Below are 16,700 nucleotides of genomic sequence, written 5' to 3'. Positions count from 1 at the left end.
TATTCATTCGGTTTGACTCTGTAGTTTGTGTATGAATGGATGTTCAGCTTCCTGGTGATTAAGCGATTAGTAGTGTGTATTGTTCCTGCAGCCAAACACTTGGTGGTCAGCTAGTGTGTAATATGTGGCTTTAGGTCGTCACAGCAGCTACACACGTTTTAGTACAGTCACAGCGAGGCGACTAAGTTGTAGAAGGCCCCATCTTGCTTTCGTCCCCTGGGCTTTTGGACACATTATGCTCTTTACACATGTCTATAAATGGTCTTGTAAAAAAAGAACCTTGAGCACTGTATATCAGTTACTATATAACATGATAAAGGTTAAAATAATCTCTCTGGATATGTGTACAGGATCTTACATGTGTAGTTGGCTATTACGCACGCACACATGCACACGCCCTTCTGTAGTGTTCAGTGGTTAAATCATCACTCATCCTTTGGATGCGAGTCTTAGAGGTTGAAGGCGGAAAATTGAATGGCTACGCAGAGTCAAGGGGATTTACTACTGACGGACGAGTCCACTGGTCAGTCTCTGCAGAGGAGTGGCCACATGGCATTTAAAACTATTGATCAGCAATAAAACTGGAACAAAAGACACAGCAACTCTTTATAAGTAAAAGGAGGCATAAACCTCAGGACTTCTGCAGCATAACTATGATTATAAGTCGTTTTTTTTCCTTTTGGATATTTAAAGGATAAATTATTTCTGTTACTTTGGAGTTAAAATTGTTAAAGTTTGATGAAAAAGCATGGGTAAAAACTGAGGTTTTTTTTGTGTCTACTTGGGTATGGCCAGGAAATTTTGTTTTGGTTTTGTTCTGAGCTTGTTTCTTTCTTGCTCAGTGTCCGGGTCTTGATGTTATCACCCCTGTGCTCATCTCTCTTTTTTCCCTAATCACTTTTTAGTTCCATCTTATTACTGGCAAAACAATTACATGAGCGCCTGCGTTTTATGAAATGTATGTTCAGCTGAAATTTGTTGAAGATGACTCAATCCTTGTTGATCTTCTCGTGGTATCACAGATAAAGCTGTGTATCCATACAGCTCAGGTATACACAGATCCATCGCTAGTTTACTGGCTGTTTCCAGGGTTGTGTTCTTGTGGGTTAGCAATAACTATAAATCAGACACATTTTTAATTCAATTAAATTCAAGTCAAGTCAGATGACTCCTATAAGCAAGCACTTGGCAACAGTGGGAAGAAAAAAATCCCTTTTAACAGGAAGAATCCTCTAGCAGAACCAGGCTGGCATGACCAGTTGGGGGTGAGGGAAAGGAGACAAGACAAAAAACACACTGTGGAAGCGAGCCAGAGATTAATAATAACTAATGCTTAAATGCAAAGTGGTGAATAAACACAGAAAGCGTGAAAGAAACCCTCATGGACACCAATGTCTATGAGGGTCTCGCAAAAGTACCACAGTTTAAGAAAACCTCGATCTTTTATACTTCACATTTTTCATTTCTTATATTGTGCTCAGCTCGCACTAGACATTTGTTGTAAGCAGAAGAACTTTATTTTATACATGCCAGTAAATAAATGGGATCTGACATATTGTGTTTACATCTGGCTGCTGGAGAACCACATAATGTAAAATAGCATGTTGCAGAATCACCATCTGTGTGGAGGGCCCCTGTGGTTCAGCACATAACAACATAATGAACCAAAGCGCTCAGTGTGTCTCTCTTCACCCTCAGGAAGTGTTCAGACAGAGATTTTAATTCTTTCCTCATTCGGAAGCACTAAACCAAATGAGAGTCTCCCTGCTTAGTTGGTTAAGAATAAATATTTTACATTGGTGCATCATCTGTGCAGAATGACTATGCCCCTTTTTTTTAATTTTTCTTTTTTTTTTTACATACCACCAATGATGCCATAATTTCTGATCATTTAATTCTAAATCTACTGATTAGACATCTATATTTAGGCTTTCATGCGATTACTAATGTTATGCTGGTTAATACTTTTATGCGCTTAGCGAAAGCCAATTTTAAAATTGGCTTAAGTAAAACTGACAAGTCGGTTCACTGACACGTGCACCTCCTGTCGTTTTAACAATGTATATCATTTCACACATGACCTCAGAGTTGATGCGTAATCTTAAAGAATTAAATACCCTACTAAATATCTTGAAAGAAATACTCACTATTTCTAAGCTTAATGAGACAGATCTATATGGGTGTGCTTTACAGGTTGCATAGAGGATTATAGTCTTGCAAAGGCTGACTGTGTCTCAGTGTTGTGCGTTAAGGCTGAGAGGAGGACATAACTTGTGGTTGTTTGGAATGAACCTCGGTGTGGTCTTGCATAAAGTCCAAACAGTGCTGCTAATATGCACGATAAATGGGCTTACCAAGGGCCAATTACCAGCTGCCAGAAAGGGCAAGGCTGCCTTGCGTAGACAGTGAATTTATTTTGTTTTGTGTCAGAGCATATTTGGATGCACTAGGGAGACATTATTGTGGCTCACTTCATTTTTTCATTTTGCAAACTACTTGTTTCTAACTCTTTCCTTGGGGCATGCATTCGATTATTCAGTGAGCACAGTTCTTATTTTGTGCTTGCAAGTGATAATGTATCATTCAGACTTTCTTGTGTTAAAGTCATGATGTTCGGAAAATATCTTTAAGCCAATGAGCTGAGTTATGAGTTGGTGTCACAGTGCTACAGCAGGTACTATACCTCTCTATGATGTGTACCTTTATTACATACTTTTCCCCCCGCTAACAGCTTTAGATGAGCAGCAAGTACCGGGTTATGTTTAATGTGACACACGCTGCATTTAAAGATGGAAACAGCACATAATTTACATTCATTACAAGTCTTAGAGAGTGGCTTTAAGGTCAGCACCATCTCTCCTGGTTGGAGCCAGAACCCTCCAAATATTTTTCCCTGTTTCTTGATTGGCTGAGAATGGCAATGGCTTTTTGTAGTGCACCATATCAGCGTGAAAGTGACCGTGATTGAATTTAAATGACTCAGCCACAGTAAAAATCTTAAGTATCTAAGGACATCAAATCGCTATGTCATTCAGCCTCATGCAAAAGCACTGAAATACCCCCTGCAATGCTTTTTGCTCCCAGTAATGTTTGTTTGTTAAGTCTGATGCAAATTCTTCGCCTAATTAGCATTATCCCCACTGGCCGTTCATGTAGGTCCTTAAAATTAATTATTTGTTTGTGCTTCTTGGAGTAAATAGCCTGTGTAATACATGGGTAACAGTTTTTAACTGTTATTGAAGTTAAAGTTATTTAATATGAAGTGAAAATGGTATAATTTTTGCTTCTCTAGAGCTCATTCTTGGGATATTCAGCTAAGCATATGAATGCATGGACAGTTAGGCAAAAGCAATACAGCTAAGTCTGTGTGAAGGTAATGGAGTTGATTCCAGCTCGGTGCCTGCTGTGAGGTTATCACAGATATAATTAAATATACATAATTTTTTAAGCTACTGCTGCAGAACAAAACATCACCTAGGTTTGACTTTAGTGATTCTCTCCCTGTGGAAAGCAGCTTGGCTGATACAGTAGTGATCGCTGTGTGTATTTGACAGGCCAACCCTGTGTTTATGAATGGATGAGGGTTTGAAGAGCAGATAAACCACACAGATTCATAACTCAGTATGTTGTTCTCTTCCATGGAAGAGTTACATAAGACATTATATCAACACTCAAGTTCAAAAAGGGCTGATCAACTTTTAATGCAGGCAAGATAAGAAGGCAACTCTACAAACTTGGCCTCTAATAACTAGTAAGAGAAACGAACAGCAGCTGCTTGCATTTTAGGATAAACTTAATTTTTGCTTATTGGTATGTGGACTGGTTCTGACATAGCTCTTTCTACCCTAGCGGAGCATTCAAAGAGCTTTATAATGACTGTATATGACATGTAACTCTCATAAATCAGAAATGTGTTGAATGTGTATGCATATAAGAGACACTTGACTCTTAACATCAGTTAAATAAAAAAGGACTGTGGGATTGTTTCATTACCGTATCCATACTCTGCAAAAACTTAAAGACTGCTTGGAGTGTAGGTATAATAATATGGCACCGTTAATGGGTTAATAAAATTAGTAATACCTTATTCACAGGACTGGAGCAGAAGTTATTTTAATGTAAGCTTGCAAACTGACATTGGACATATGTTACTATGTGATGGACGACAAAGGGTGAGCTGGCCTCTTCTTTTTCAAATGCTGCAGTAACATGGTGAACTGTCATCTGCATTGTGTGTGCATGCATGCACACAAGCCATTGACGCTAGGCTAATGACTAATCGGCAACAATAGAGCTGGCTAAGCTTAGCTGTTGTATAACTTTATCTGTAGTCATGTAATTGTAATATAACTGCATTAATTAACTTACAGTTGTTTTTTGGGGTTCTTATCTTTGTCAACAATCAAAAAAACGTGTTGGTGATCTGCTTGAAAAAACCAGATAGTTATTTTTTGATTGTGTTCCTGTGTTAATGAATGGTTTTATTTGAGTGTCACTTAAGGCTGCACGATTTTGCATAAAATGAGAATCACGATTTTTTGGCTTAGAATTGAGATCACGATTCTCTCACGATTTTCTTTTCCAGTATAAATATTTATTGCGCTTATTAACTGCACATCAACTTCGTAACAGTTGAAACTGAACATAAAAACAATAAATGTCTCACTTTTTGTCGTTGCCGCAAAATGTTGTACTGCTTGAAATTCCGTCTCCACCGTTGCTCGACACTGCGTGTATAGAGCAGATAGTGCAACAATAGAAAAATAGTTGCGGGACGGCACTGTGTAGCGTTTGTCTAGGGTGTTGATCATTTTCCTAAATCCCTCGTTTTGCACAGTGTTGATGGGAGCCATATCTTTGGTCATGTGATAAGTGATAGCCTCCGTAATTTCTTTGTGCCTGCGGGAGTTCGACGGGTATAGGGAAGCGCTGTATAAGGTTCCCGTTATTGATGTTTGGGTGGTTGACCGGGATGGATTTTCTCCTGTCACTTTCTCCTCATCCCTGACGTGCTCTCCGTTGTTTTTTCCCTGCTAATTTTAACATCACACGGCACAGCTTCTGTATCACGTGGTATAAGGCTCCGCCCTTGTCATTTGTTGAGCAGGAAGAGTGAGCGCTTGTTTTCATGCAGATTACGTCCCGGATCAAAATGCGGTACAATCGTCGTCGTCTTTTTTTTTTTTTTTTTTTTTTAAATCGTTGTCATTTGTAAATGAGATCGAACATAAGTATGAATCGAGATCGCGGTTTTCTGACGATTAATCGTGCAGCCCTAGTGTCACTAACTCTGAGTGTTTCCTTATCTCTGAGGTGAAGGGAGTTTTTGGTATTATAGACGAGTGTGAGTTTGTGCGTCTGTGTGTGTGTTTCTGTCCATTCATGTGTAAATATAATGATGAGTTATTGATTTATAACAACCAGGATTGAAATAAACACATCATTGCACTTCATATTGAGCACTAATTCCACTGTGCCAAGTGGTGCTGAACAGATGACCTGATGGTTAAGATGTATCAGAGTTTCTAAATCCTAAAATAATGCTATTGAATCATGAATTCGTTTCTAGACAAATACACGATGACCTAAAAGTTTAACTTGGTCTTTTATCAGCTTTACTATTCCTGGATCCATCATGAGTGAAGCCATACATCATTAACGCTTATATTGCAGGCTAGAAGCCCTGAAGTAATGCCGCCTTGACAGGACATAACTTTGCTCTTAGGGGCTTTTCAGAGTGAAAGCTTCTGATATATTCCTCAAACTAATCATATCACTCTATTGTGCAAGTTCAGCTGCCGTCAGACAGATAGTCCAAAGGCAGTCTCTGACTGGAGTGTGGAATGAGCAATTCTGCCCATGTACGTTCTCCCTGGCTTCAGATGGGAGTGTATAATTATGTACAGCAAATGTGTCACCAAGATATAAGCAGCCAAATGTTTCTAGTCCCTACTTGCCTGTATTGTATTGTATTGTATTGTATCTTTATTTGTTTCAGACATATAAAACAAAAAACAATATATACACACTACATATATTTTCATTTACAGATACGAATATATATGTAGATATACACACAAGCAGTACAAGCAGCAATGATTGGTTATGCTCTTGCCCTCTAAGCTGAGTGACTTTAATGTATTCTTTGTTTCATTATTTTGTCTTAATTATGCTAAAAGTAGGATGTTATTCTTTTAGAGGTGATCATTTTGTTTCTATGATGATATCACTTTTGATACAGTGCAGTGTTTGGTACTTTACACTGATAGCTAAATGGTTTTTTAATGTTGTGAAAGAATCCATAACTACAGTGCTGTGCAAAAGTCTTAATATATACCCTCAGATGTACTCGTAATTGTTTTAAAGGTTTTTAAGGTCTTTGAAAGTTTTTCTTTGTGCATTGGCTGCTTTTTTAGTCTTGTCTTTTTACCTGAAAATCTTCAGAATTGTTACTTTTGCTAGTTAAGGAAGCTAACTCAAGGGATGAACCCGTGTTGTGTCTACACAAAGATGGAAACAGCACATACACAAAATAATCAACAGCAGAGATCTTGTTTTAATAATTTATATTTATATTTCTTGTCAATTTTTCCTTTGCATCTATTATTAAAAAAATACCAGAGAGAACACCTTTTGACAAACATGAAGCAGTAATCTGTGCACCAAGGTGATTCACAAAGAGCTATTTACTAAAAAGTTGGCACATCTCTGCGCGATGTATACTGTGTCCTAAAAAATGTGCAACTGGACAAGTGGAGGACAAAAGAAGACTTGGCAGGCCTGCAGACTATCTGCAACAGGTGAACAGTATCTGAAAGTCATGGATCTAAAAAAATCCAGCAATCAAACCTGACACAGGACCTGAAAAATACATTTGATCCTTGGGCAAATGTACCTATCTACTGTTCACCAAAACCTAATCAGAAATGCACTCAGTGTAAGGGTGGCTCTCAGAAAGCCATTCATAACGATGGGAAAGAAGAAGATAAAGACTGGTCTAAATCAGTGGCAAAAGGTCTTATGATAGCCATCTGTAACACACAATGAAAACTGTAATGGTTTGTGGTTGAATTTCAGCCAGTGATGTTGGGAATTTTGTCAAAATCCACGGAGTTATTAACATAGAAAATTGCTGTCAGATTTTGATCCACATGCAGTACTATCTGGAAAGTGTCTGATTGGCAAAAGCTTCATTTTTCAGTGTGACAAGGATCCCAAACACACTGCCAATACATTAAAAGCCTACCTGGATAGAAAAACAGAGAAAGGAACACTATCAGTCATTGACAATCCTCCCCAGAGCCAGGACCTCAACAAAAACAACATAATCCTGTAAAACACTGAAGTTTTACTAATACAGTTAGATGGACTAACAGTATTAGTAAAATATATCTGTGTTTGTGCGTTCCTGCAACATTCCTGCAAAAGCACTGATGGATATTGTCAGTGGTTGCAGCCCAAGACAGGTACTTGACTGATGCTGCACACAGTTTAGCAGTAATAGAATCTAGAATGAATAACCTCATTATTGTTGTGAAGGTCCAAATTATGAACGAAGCTTGGACTATTTGTCATCTTGTTTTCGTTCAACTTTTTTCCTTTGTGCAAAACCAGCACAAGTCATACTCCCTGCATTATTATGGAATGTACAGAAACATTATTATTCAGAAAAGAACCAAAGAAAGAAGATTAGTGTAATTACATTTTTATAGGATTGGGAAAATTGCCCATATTGTGTTTCAGTATTACACTGGGTACCATTTGTAAAGTGTTTAGATAACAGTATGTTTACAGAGCTAATAATACAGTTTTTGACAAGATCTTCTTTTTATGCATAGGAAGTCCCGTATCTCTCTCCCCCCCCCTTTGTGATCCTGATTTGCAAAGTGTTGAGATCAGAATATTATAAATCACAGTAATATAATGCTCCCCTATATAATCCCATACTCAAACCACTATCATCTCAGTGGCACTGATCACCATGCCCAGAACAACTGAACATCTCTGCCATCAAGCCTTGAGTAATAATTATATTACTGACTTATTATACACTATATGAACTTGAACCCAGTAATTACTCATGACCTCGTTACTGTTTACATAAGAACATTATCAACATTTCAGCCAGATTGGTGCTGAATAACACAGTAGGGTTTTCACTGCTATTATTTCATAGTCATTTCCAAGGACCAAATGAATAGAAATAAAAATATGTATAAAGTGGGTAAAATGAACTGAAATGTTACTTAATGGTAATAAGTATTTTATATAAAAGAGAGGGTTTAGATGCATTATTATGCTACCATATCAGTGGCATAATGTCATTAAAATTACATAATTACTACTAATTATCACATAATAGCTATCAAAAATATCCTCTGATGGTTGGCAGTATGGCTGTGAGGGGGTTTCTTGGACTGTATTTGGTTTTGGAGGCTTACATAATACAGTGGCTTATGAATGTATAAAGATTATAATCAGCAAGCCCTGTAACAGATACTAGGTTGTAGCAGTTTTTAATGTTTTAGAATAATAATAAAATAATACATACTGGATCTTCCTATTATTTTTGGTGTTCTCATTATCTTTAATTGCTGGGATGTGCAGGTTATGTGCCGTAACCTCAGAAACAACGATGACCATACACCATAGCAACAAGCAGCAAATCAGTGTGTTCAGTAAGTTTTCTATTTTCCTCTCCTGTTATGAAGGTGACTACTCTGGTGAACACCAGCAACAAAGGGCCATCCAGTAAGAAGAAGGGACGCTCTAAGAAGGCCCATGTCCTGGCAGTGTCTGTTGAGCAGGCTACCCAGAACTTTCTCGAAAAGGGAGAGCAGATTGCCAAAGACAGCCAGGACCTCAAGGAGGAGCTTATTGCTGCTGTGGAGGATGTTCGTAAGCAAGGTAACTGTTTGTGCTTTCATTTTTGTTTTTAAATTGTGACTGGTCAGATAACAAGATTGTTAGTGTGTGTAATTCCTTATGCTTATTCACTGTTAGACATCTAGTAAATTTTTCTAGATCATCAATTTCTAGAACATCAGTTATTGTCTTTAACCTCCTAGGACCTGGCATCCACATATGTGGACATAACACTTTGGGTTATTTAGACCAAAATATTCAATTTTGCTCTACAAGGGCCTGATATCCACTTATGAGGACATTATACTGCTACTGTTCTATCAAAATTTTAAATGAATATCCTCATATGTGGCTCTTATTTTTCCTAAAAATAAAAGTAAGGTAAAAAAAAATTGGTAATTCTTTGTTTTTACAATCATTGGGCAGAATGATGAAAATGATGAATGATGAAGAGAAATTTAAAATGCATGCAGTGGAAGAGTTCGGGTCTTAGGAGGTTAAAATATTTTTTCTTCAAAACACTTTAAAAGACATAAAAAATGTTCCTTTATTTCCAAGCATCCAGTTTGGATATATTTACAATGGAATGGAGACTGGGTTGTTAACCTGTTTATTCTCTGTAACATATGAAATCAAAATCTCTGTCATTCATTCTGCTTGAAGTACTTTCATTTACATATGTTTAACTGAGCATCCGTACAGACCACATCTCTCCAGGTTGCAGCTACACATGACACTACTACAGATGAACAGTGAGGAAGTGTGAGATGCATGTGGAATTCAGAGTGTAGTCACATTAATGTTACTGATATGTAGTTGACAAAATCATTCCAATAATCAAAAGTAGTTCTGTATGGGTTATTTAAGGTCTCACTCACACAGGACTATAGACTGGTTGGCAACCACCTGGCAACCTTTAGTTGGTGGGGAAAAATGTGTATTACTCGACTGAATGATTAATGGAGGTTGCTTCCTGCTGCTGGGTGAAATCAGTTGCAAGAATGGTGCTACACCCCAAACCTACTTACGATTACTTTGCCTACTAGCAGGAAATCACAAGATTGAGAAACCAAATGCAGAAATGAAATGAAGGAAGACTCAATAAACAGTCTAGTAATGAAATCCATAAACAAAATAACATAAATGCAGAGGCAGGAGTAACACGAGGAACCACACTGGGAGTTTAAACACACAATGTGACAAAGAGAAGACAGCACTATTTAAGGCAAATGAGAAACACTTGGATAGCAAGACAACGAGACAGCAGAAGTCAAACTAGACATGACATGCTCAAGACTATCTGCTATCTAAATAAAACAGGAAATCACAGACTAGCATACTCAAACTTGAGCTAGAAAGACACATCGGGGAAGGCTAGAAAAATAACAGAAAACAACAAAATCACAGATCATCGTAGTATCTGGTATAACCATTAAGTCACCACAAAAATGGTGTTGGGAAATGGCTTATGCTAAGACACTGTATTAATTTACAACACCCATGTTCACAACTATTATGACTGAAATAAGGACCACTACTGACTTCTCTTGCTGTGTAAGTATTAGTATTCTAGATGAATAGGGAGCGTAATTGACATAAATGTAATGTTTTGGGAAAGTATTAAGTGTTTTGAATGTCATAGCAAGTCAGCTGTCTGCTCAACTTTAGATGAATGGAGAGTTAAAAGTGGCAAGCCAAATCCATTAAATATAGCAGATTAGTACCCATTAGATTTAGGCTTCACTTGCAGTGCATGCAGCCTCACGAATGTAATGAGTCTAGTTCTGGAGTTGTTTACCCTAAAGTCATGCATCGTTAAAGCTTCGACTGTCTGTAATGTTGAGGGACCTTGCTGAATTTAAGGGTTTTATAGATGCCCATTCTCATTAACGATTTGAAACTTAGTCGCTGAAACTTCTGCATGGATGCAGCGCCTCACTCGAACAACAAATCATACTCTACTTTCTGGCGGCTTACACAGATGGAGCAATGTCACAGTACTTTGTAGTTCTCCGAAGTTTATTTTCTGTGCGGAGTGCAAGTCAGTGAGCCTTTATGTGAATCAAATGTTTGTCCCCAGAATGGAATTGGATTCCCTGTTCAGAAACCACATCAGCAGAAAGAGCAAATGGAGCTCAGCATATGTTGTGTTGTAGCCGTATTCCTCATCCTGCTCTGTCAGCGCGTACTTGGCTGCTGGTACTGTTGAATATTGACTTGACTGCTTTGGCACACCGCTCTTCTGAGGTGTGAAATAGACTGTTACCATACAGGTCATCACCACAGCTGACATCAGAAGGTTCAAGATTAATCTTCTCGCTTGTTAGGCATGCAAAGTGAAGTGACAAGGTGTGTTAAAAAATATTCTTGGACATTTAAAAAATGTAGGACATGCTTTCAACTAACACTGCAGCATTTTTGTGTGCAAATGGCCATATTTATACTGAAGCAAATTTACAGTCCTTTCTGACGCTTAGAAAATATGTCCCTGAAAAGAATATTAGACTAAAATACTTACTTCCTGACTTTAAGAAAATAATAGGACGTCAGTACTAATACCCCACATATTTGGTAGGTTGTATATAAGTACTGTACATACCAGGTCATCAGGGAGAACAGTTCATATTAATAATGTTAAACTTATGAGCATGAGGATATGCTATGTTGTCTGTATCCCACAGACTAAAAAATAATATCGCAGTTTAAGTGACCTTTAGCAGCTGCTGGAAGCGCGCCCCTTTGAAAGGAATTGTCTGCCTAGTTAAAGTCATTGTGAATTATAAAATGGTTTTAAATCTGTCATCGCCTCATCAGGCTCCTCTCAATGTGACCTCAGGGTCCCAGTCCCCTTCATCTTGTCATAAATTAAATTAGAGATGCTGATTTCAGACCATGGAGGGGTTCAGTAATACGCTTTTCTCTGTCACTCTTCACTGGGCCAGACAGACGTATGGCACTACCAGTATCATCATGAGTTCATTTGCAGTTCTGTGTGTGTGTCCCTATGTGTGTGTTTAGTTGAACACATGCTGTGCATGTTTGTGTTTAACATGCTGAGTTCTGTTTATCTGATTATGAGGTTTTCACTCTGGCATAACATAAACAACTTTGTTTACTCACTAATTCTTATTTATGTTAAGAGAAGTGGTTTGCCAGTTTTTGCCTGTTGCCAGGTTTCTCCTGATCCAGGTGGAACATGTCTAATTATTTAGAGTACCAATGTTTGCATGCATGTGCGTATTCAGATTCATTAATGTTGGAGATGTGGGGGATGGGTTTTGCTCAGAAATATGAGCCATATACATACTAGTATATTGTCTGTACTACCCGGCCTAAGCTGAAATGTCTAAGGCTTACTGTGGTTGCCATGCTAGCAAACTACTTGTTAAGTAGCAGTAAAACTTTGGAAATTTCAATGTAAACTGCAGAAGGAGAACATTTGTCTTCAAACTAAAAGCTGGGTCTTTTGAAATGGAAACTGTGGGTGACTGCAGCAATCAGTTAGCAACCAAAGCAATCCGAAGGTGGTTTTTGGTGCAGCACCCTTTTTCTGATTGATTTAACCAGCAAGCAACTTCTCTCGTGACTGGTTGGGGAATACATATATTTGCCTAGCAACTGGAGGTTGTCAGCAGGTTGCAAACTGGTTGCTAGGACAAGCTGTTTTAATAGAGCGATCGTGGCTCAAGAGTTGGGAGTTCGCCTTGTAATCGGAAGGTTGCCGGTTCGAGCCCCGGCTTGGACAGTCTTGGTCGTTGTGTCCTTGGGCAAGACACTTCACCCGTTGCCTACTGGTGGTGGTCAGAGGGCCCGGTGGCGCCAGTGTCCGGCAGCCTCACCTCTGTCAGTGCGCCCCAGGGTGGCTGTGGCTACAATGTAGCTTGCCATCACCAGTGTGTGAATGTGTGCGTGAATGGGTGGATGACTGGATATGTAAAGCGCTTTGGGGTCCTTAGGGACTAGTAAAGCGCTATATAAATACAGGCCATTTACCATGTAGTTTTTCTGACAAACTGCTTCATGACCTCTGAGCTTTATGAGAAGAAGCGTAATTACACTTAATCTCCAGTCAGTTTTAACAATATGGGTGATGATAGTCTGCACACACAGATAATATCTTACTCTCTGCTCCACTTACTGTTTTCTTTTATCCATTTTGCAGGAGAAACCATGCGTATTGCCTCGTCGGAGTTTGCCGATGACCCGTGCTCCTCTGTGAAGCGTGGCACCATGGTGAGGGCTGCCCGCGCCCTGCTGTCTGCTGTCACTCGCTTGCTCATCCTTGCTGACATGGCTGATGTCATGAGGCTGCTGGCCCACCTTAAAATTGTAAGTGCAGTTAACACCCAACCAAGTATACTTCTTGGTTACGTTGTGATGGAGCTGTACTTAGAACTGCAACACTTTAAATATATATATATGTGTAAAAAATACCCACTCTCCAAATCTGTACGTGGTTTTAAGTTTGCTTAAAGAAGGTCAGTAAACGAAAAAGACTTCCTGTTGGTGTACAGTCCGTGTAGTCAGTGCAGACTTTTATAACAACCTCTGCACACATTTGCATTTAGATAAGGGAATAGAGGAGCATCCTGGAAACGGACATTATAGCATAGTGTGATGAACTACTCTCAGTGTAGTCATGTGAAGAACGTGAGCTGTTCATTCACTTAGACAGTAGCTCTGGGCTTTATAACTCGAGTTAATACAGTGTGCCAGAAAGAATGATATGTATTTGGTATAATCTGACTCAAACTCATGCCTGCATCCATCTGCAGTCACTCATTTTGTCCCTGTCTCACAAATGCACAAACACTAAAAATCCTTTTTTCCAGTCTCATTCTTCAGGCCCACATAGGGACTTAACTCAAGCCTGTATAAGCCCCACCATCAAAGGCCACTTAACATTATCTCTGTCTCTTCTCCCGTTTTCATTACATCTTCCGCAGCATTTTTAACAGGGATAAACAGTTTATAGTTAGGATATATCAGAAAGATGGATTGACACTTACTGAAATTACACAACTACTAAAAACACATTAGACATTACAATTACAGAAAATAAATGCTTTAACTAATATTGATTATTTAAGACGTTGTCTACTGGTTTGTGCACAAAGTTTTTGAAAGACTGTGTGCGTATGTGTGTATCAGGTGGAAGAGGCCCTGGAAGGAGTAAAGAATGCTACCAATGAGCAGGATCTGGCCAACCGGTTCAAAGAGTTTGGGAAAGAGATGGTGAAGCTTAACTATGTGGCAGCCCGGAGACAGCAGGTACCTGGAATTCCAATGTCTCATGCTCTTTCAGAAAAATAACGTGTCTCTCTTGGATAAAAGGTCCTCCAAGTGTCCGCCGTTCTTCTTCTGTCTTGATAAACGAGGGAATGTCACAGTTGAAGCCTCAGCCTGTAAAATATTAGAAACTCGAACTCAATTCAAAGCTTTAATCAATCAGATTGCAAGCGTTGTGCAAACAAATGTTGCTATAATCTGACATCACTCTCTAGCAGATGTTAAGTGTTTGTTTCAGACAGCAACCAGTTTAATCTGTTTTGCATTAAGGACATTTGTCTCATTAGAGCCAGCTTTAATACATCCAAATTCTTCGTGCCATGGAGTAAAATTGAAAGATTGCATAGGATAGGATAAAAAAAATACAATAGCCAACACACATTGTTTAAAAATGTATTGTAAAATTCATCATTTTAAAGTCAGAAATATTATACACATTTCTTTTAGATTTTTGGTCATTAACATTTAACACTAGAATTCACAGCTGTTGTAGATTTGTAGCCACATTTGTGTAGTCTCCTTTGTAATGTTTTGGCAAATTATAAATGGTGCGGATTATTAGTGTGTAGGATTTGTTTTAGCTGGGATGTAGAGTAAGCAAAATCTCTGCACCAGCGCTTATTTGATCCTGGAGAATTACACATCAAAGTGATTTTTAATATGGCCCCCAGTGTGACAAAAAGCTTATAGAGGATTTTTTCCTGCATGTGTCATGTTGGCAAGCGCCCATGCTGCCGAGCTGAACCAGAGCAAAACACTGAGGCTAATTCTGCCCAGCTCTATCGTTGCTGATCTGCTGACGCTGCCTTAACTTTGTGAAGTTGAAACAATACCAGTTCATCAGATTCAATTCATCAAATGGGACATGAACTTGTTTTTTAACAATATAGTTCTCCAACTGTGACCTGTTCCTCACACTGTTTTCAATTTCTCAAGCAATACTCCAGGGTTTTGCAAGTTACATTGTTATTATCGCTTGTCTGAAAATCAAAAAAAACCCTTTGCTATCTTCTCAGGAGCTGAAAGACCCCCAGTGCCGAGATGAGATGGCAGCTGCGCGTGGGGCCCTTAAGAAAAATGCCACTATGCTGTATACGGCTTCTCAGGCCTTTCTGCGCCATCCAGACGTGGCAGCCACACGGGCCAATCGAGACTATGTGTTTAAACAGGTCCAGGAGGCCATAGGAGGCATCTCAAGTGCTGCACAGGCCACCTCACCCACTGACGAGAAGCATGGCCATGCTGGCATTGGAGAACTTGCTGCTGCCCTTAATGAATTTGATGTAAGTCAACAAGCATTTTTGTACTGCTTTAAAAATACAAGACTAAACCATACATATATATATCACGTCTCTAGTACAGGACAAGGCTTCTGCATGATATGTTGATACAAAGAGTACTGCGTGATATAAAAGGTTGGGTGTTTATGTGGGCAACTTCTTACAGGTTATCACTGATGCTATGACTACATGGACAATAGTTATTATGTATTTTACCTTTCATTTTGACTATATTTTGACAAAAAACTCACTAGAATATTCTTTCTTTCAACATATAACTCAAAATAATAATAATCACGCACAGCGATGGTTAATCATCTTTATTCAGATTATACACAATCATAGGCCCAATTATGGCCAGAAACCTCCATGAAAAGCATCATCTGCTGCCATCTAGTGGCCAGATGTTAACAGTGCTGTATTGCTGGATGGGCTTTTTGCATCATGTCCTTCAGATGTTGAAAACTATCAGTCCTCTTTTTTTAAATTCCCTGAAACATGTTCTGACAAAAAATATTAACTGGGCTTGAAATCCAGGAATAGTGAGTCACTAAGCCACTAAGGAATAGGTTTAAGGACCCTTATTTAAGGATAAAAGTATTATTCAAGCTTGTGCCATCACGATCAGGATCACACTGTCTTCACATGTAGATTTACTGAAAGGTATATTGCGGTACACGGTATTTAACACATAGCTTTAAGACATGAAATGTTGCAGTGTGTAACAAATTTATTAGCAAAGCCACCCAATGTAAGGTTTATGACACAGCTGCCTTAACTTAACAGTACTGGTAATTACCAAAATAATATTAAAATAATATTCTTAATATTTTTTTGTATTGCTGAAGTCGAGTCCAGTGTTTTGACTCAAATTTGGATACAAACAAACATGAATTCAGTTTATTCTTTGCCATTAAACCAGCTTTGGACAGATTTCTGCATCAACATATGGTGAATTTAATATTTTTCAGTTTTCACTCACAGCTACAACAGTCAGAGTAGAAAAGCGCAATGTTCCACTTACTGTGTACATACAGTTATGTTAATTAGACATAAATAAATCCTATTAAAAAATTCCTTTCTTATCAATGAATGGGTTTTATTGCTGTCTGCATAAAATGTTTTATCATTGATTTAAGTAACTATAATCCTTGACAGTATGAGTCCCAAAAGCTGAAAGAATTAACTAACAAAATCTCTCTCAAATCTCTCAAATCTCACTTAATCTGCTTATCAAAAAACCCATACAACCATTAAAAATCCCTG

At 38.4% G+C, this 16,700-nt stretch overlaps 1 protein-coding gene across 1 annotated transcript in view; it reads left to right on the top strand.

The window, feature by feature from the left end:
- ctnna2 (catenin (cadherin-associated protein), alpha 2) overlaps window positions 1–16,700 on the top strand; it is a 333,673-nt gene that overhangs the window by 55,083 nt on the left and 261,890 nt on the right. The window contains exons 3-6 of the mRNA XM_086295702.1: window positions 8,712–8,907; window positions 13,028–13,194; window positions 14,017–14,136; window positions 15,171–15,437. Of these exons, the coding sequence (XP_086151828.1) occupies window positions 8,712–8,907; window positions 13,028–13,194; window positions 14,017–14,136; window positions 15,171–15,437 (750 nt within the window). The remainder of the gene's footprint in view (window positions 1–8,711; window positions 8,908–13,027; window positions 13,195–14,016; window positions 14,137–15,170; window positions 15,438–16,700) is intronic.

Source organism: Aulonocara sp. 'chitande type north' Nkhata Bay, linkage group LG6 (assembly GCF_057382095.1).
Source record: "Aulonocara sp. 'chitande type north' Nkhata Bay isolate Kocher_YH1m ecotype deep benthic linkage group LG6, A_spYH_male_GT1.1, whole genome shotgun sequence".
Lineage (NCBI taxonomy): Eukaryota > Metazoa > Chordata > Actinopteri > Cichliformes > Cichlidae > Aulonocara > Aulonocara sp. 'chitande type north' Nkhata Bay.
Note: the sequence above shows the minus strand (reverse complement) of the source record. Positions and strands in the feature narration are given on the sequence as shown.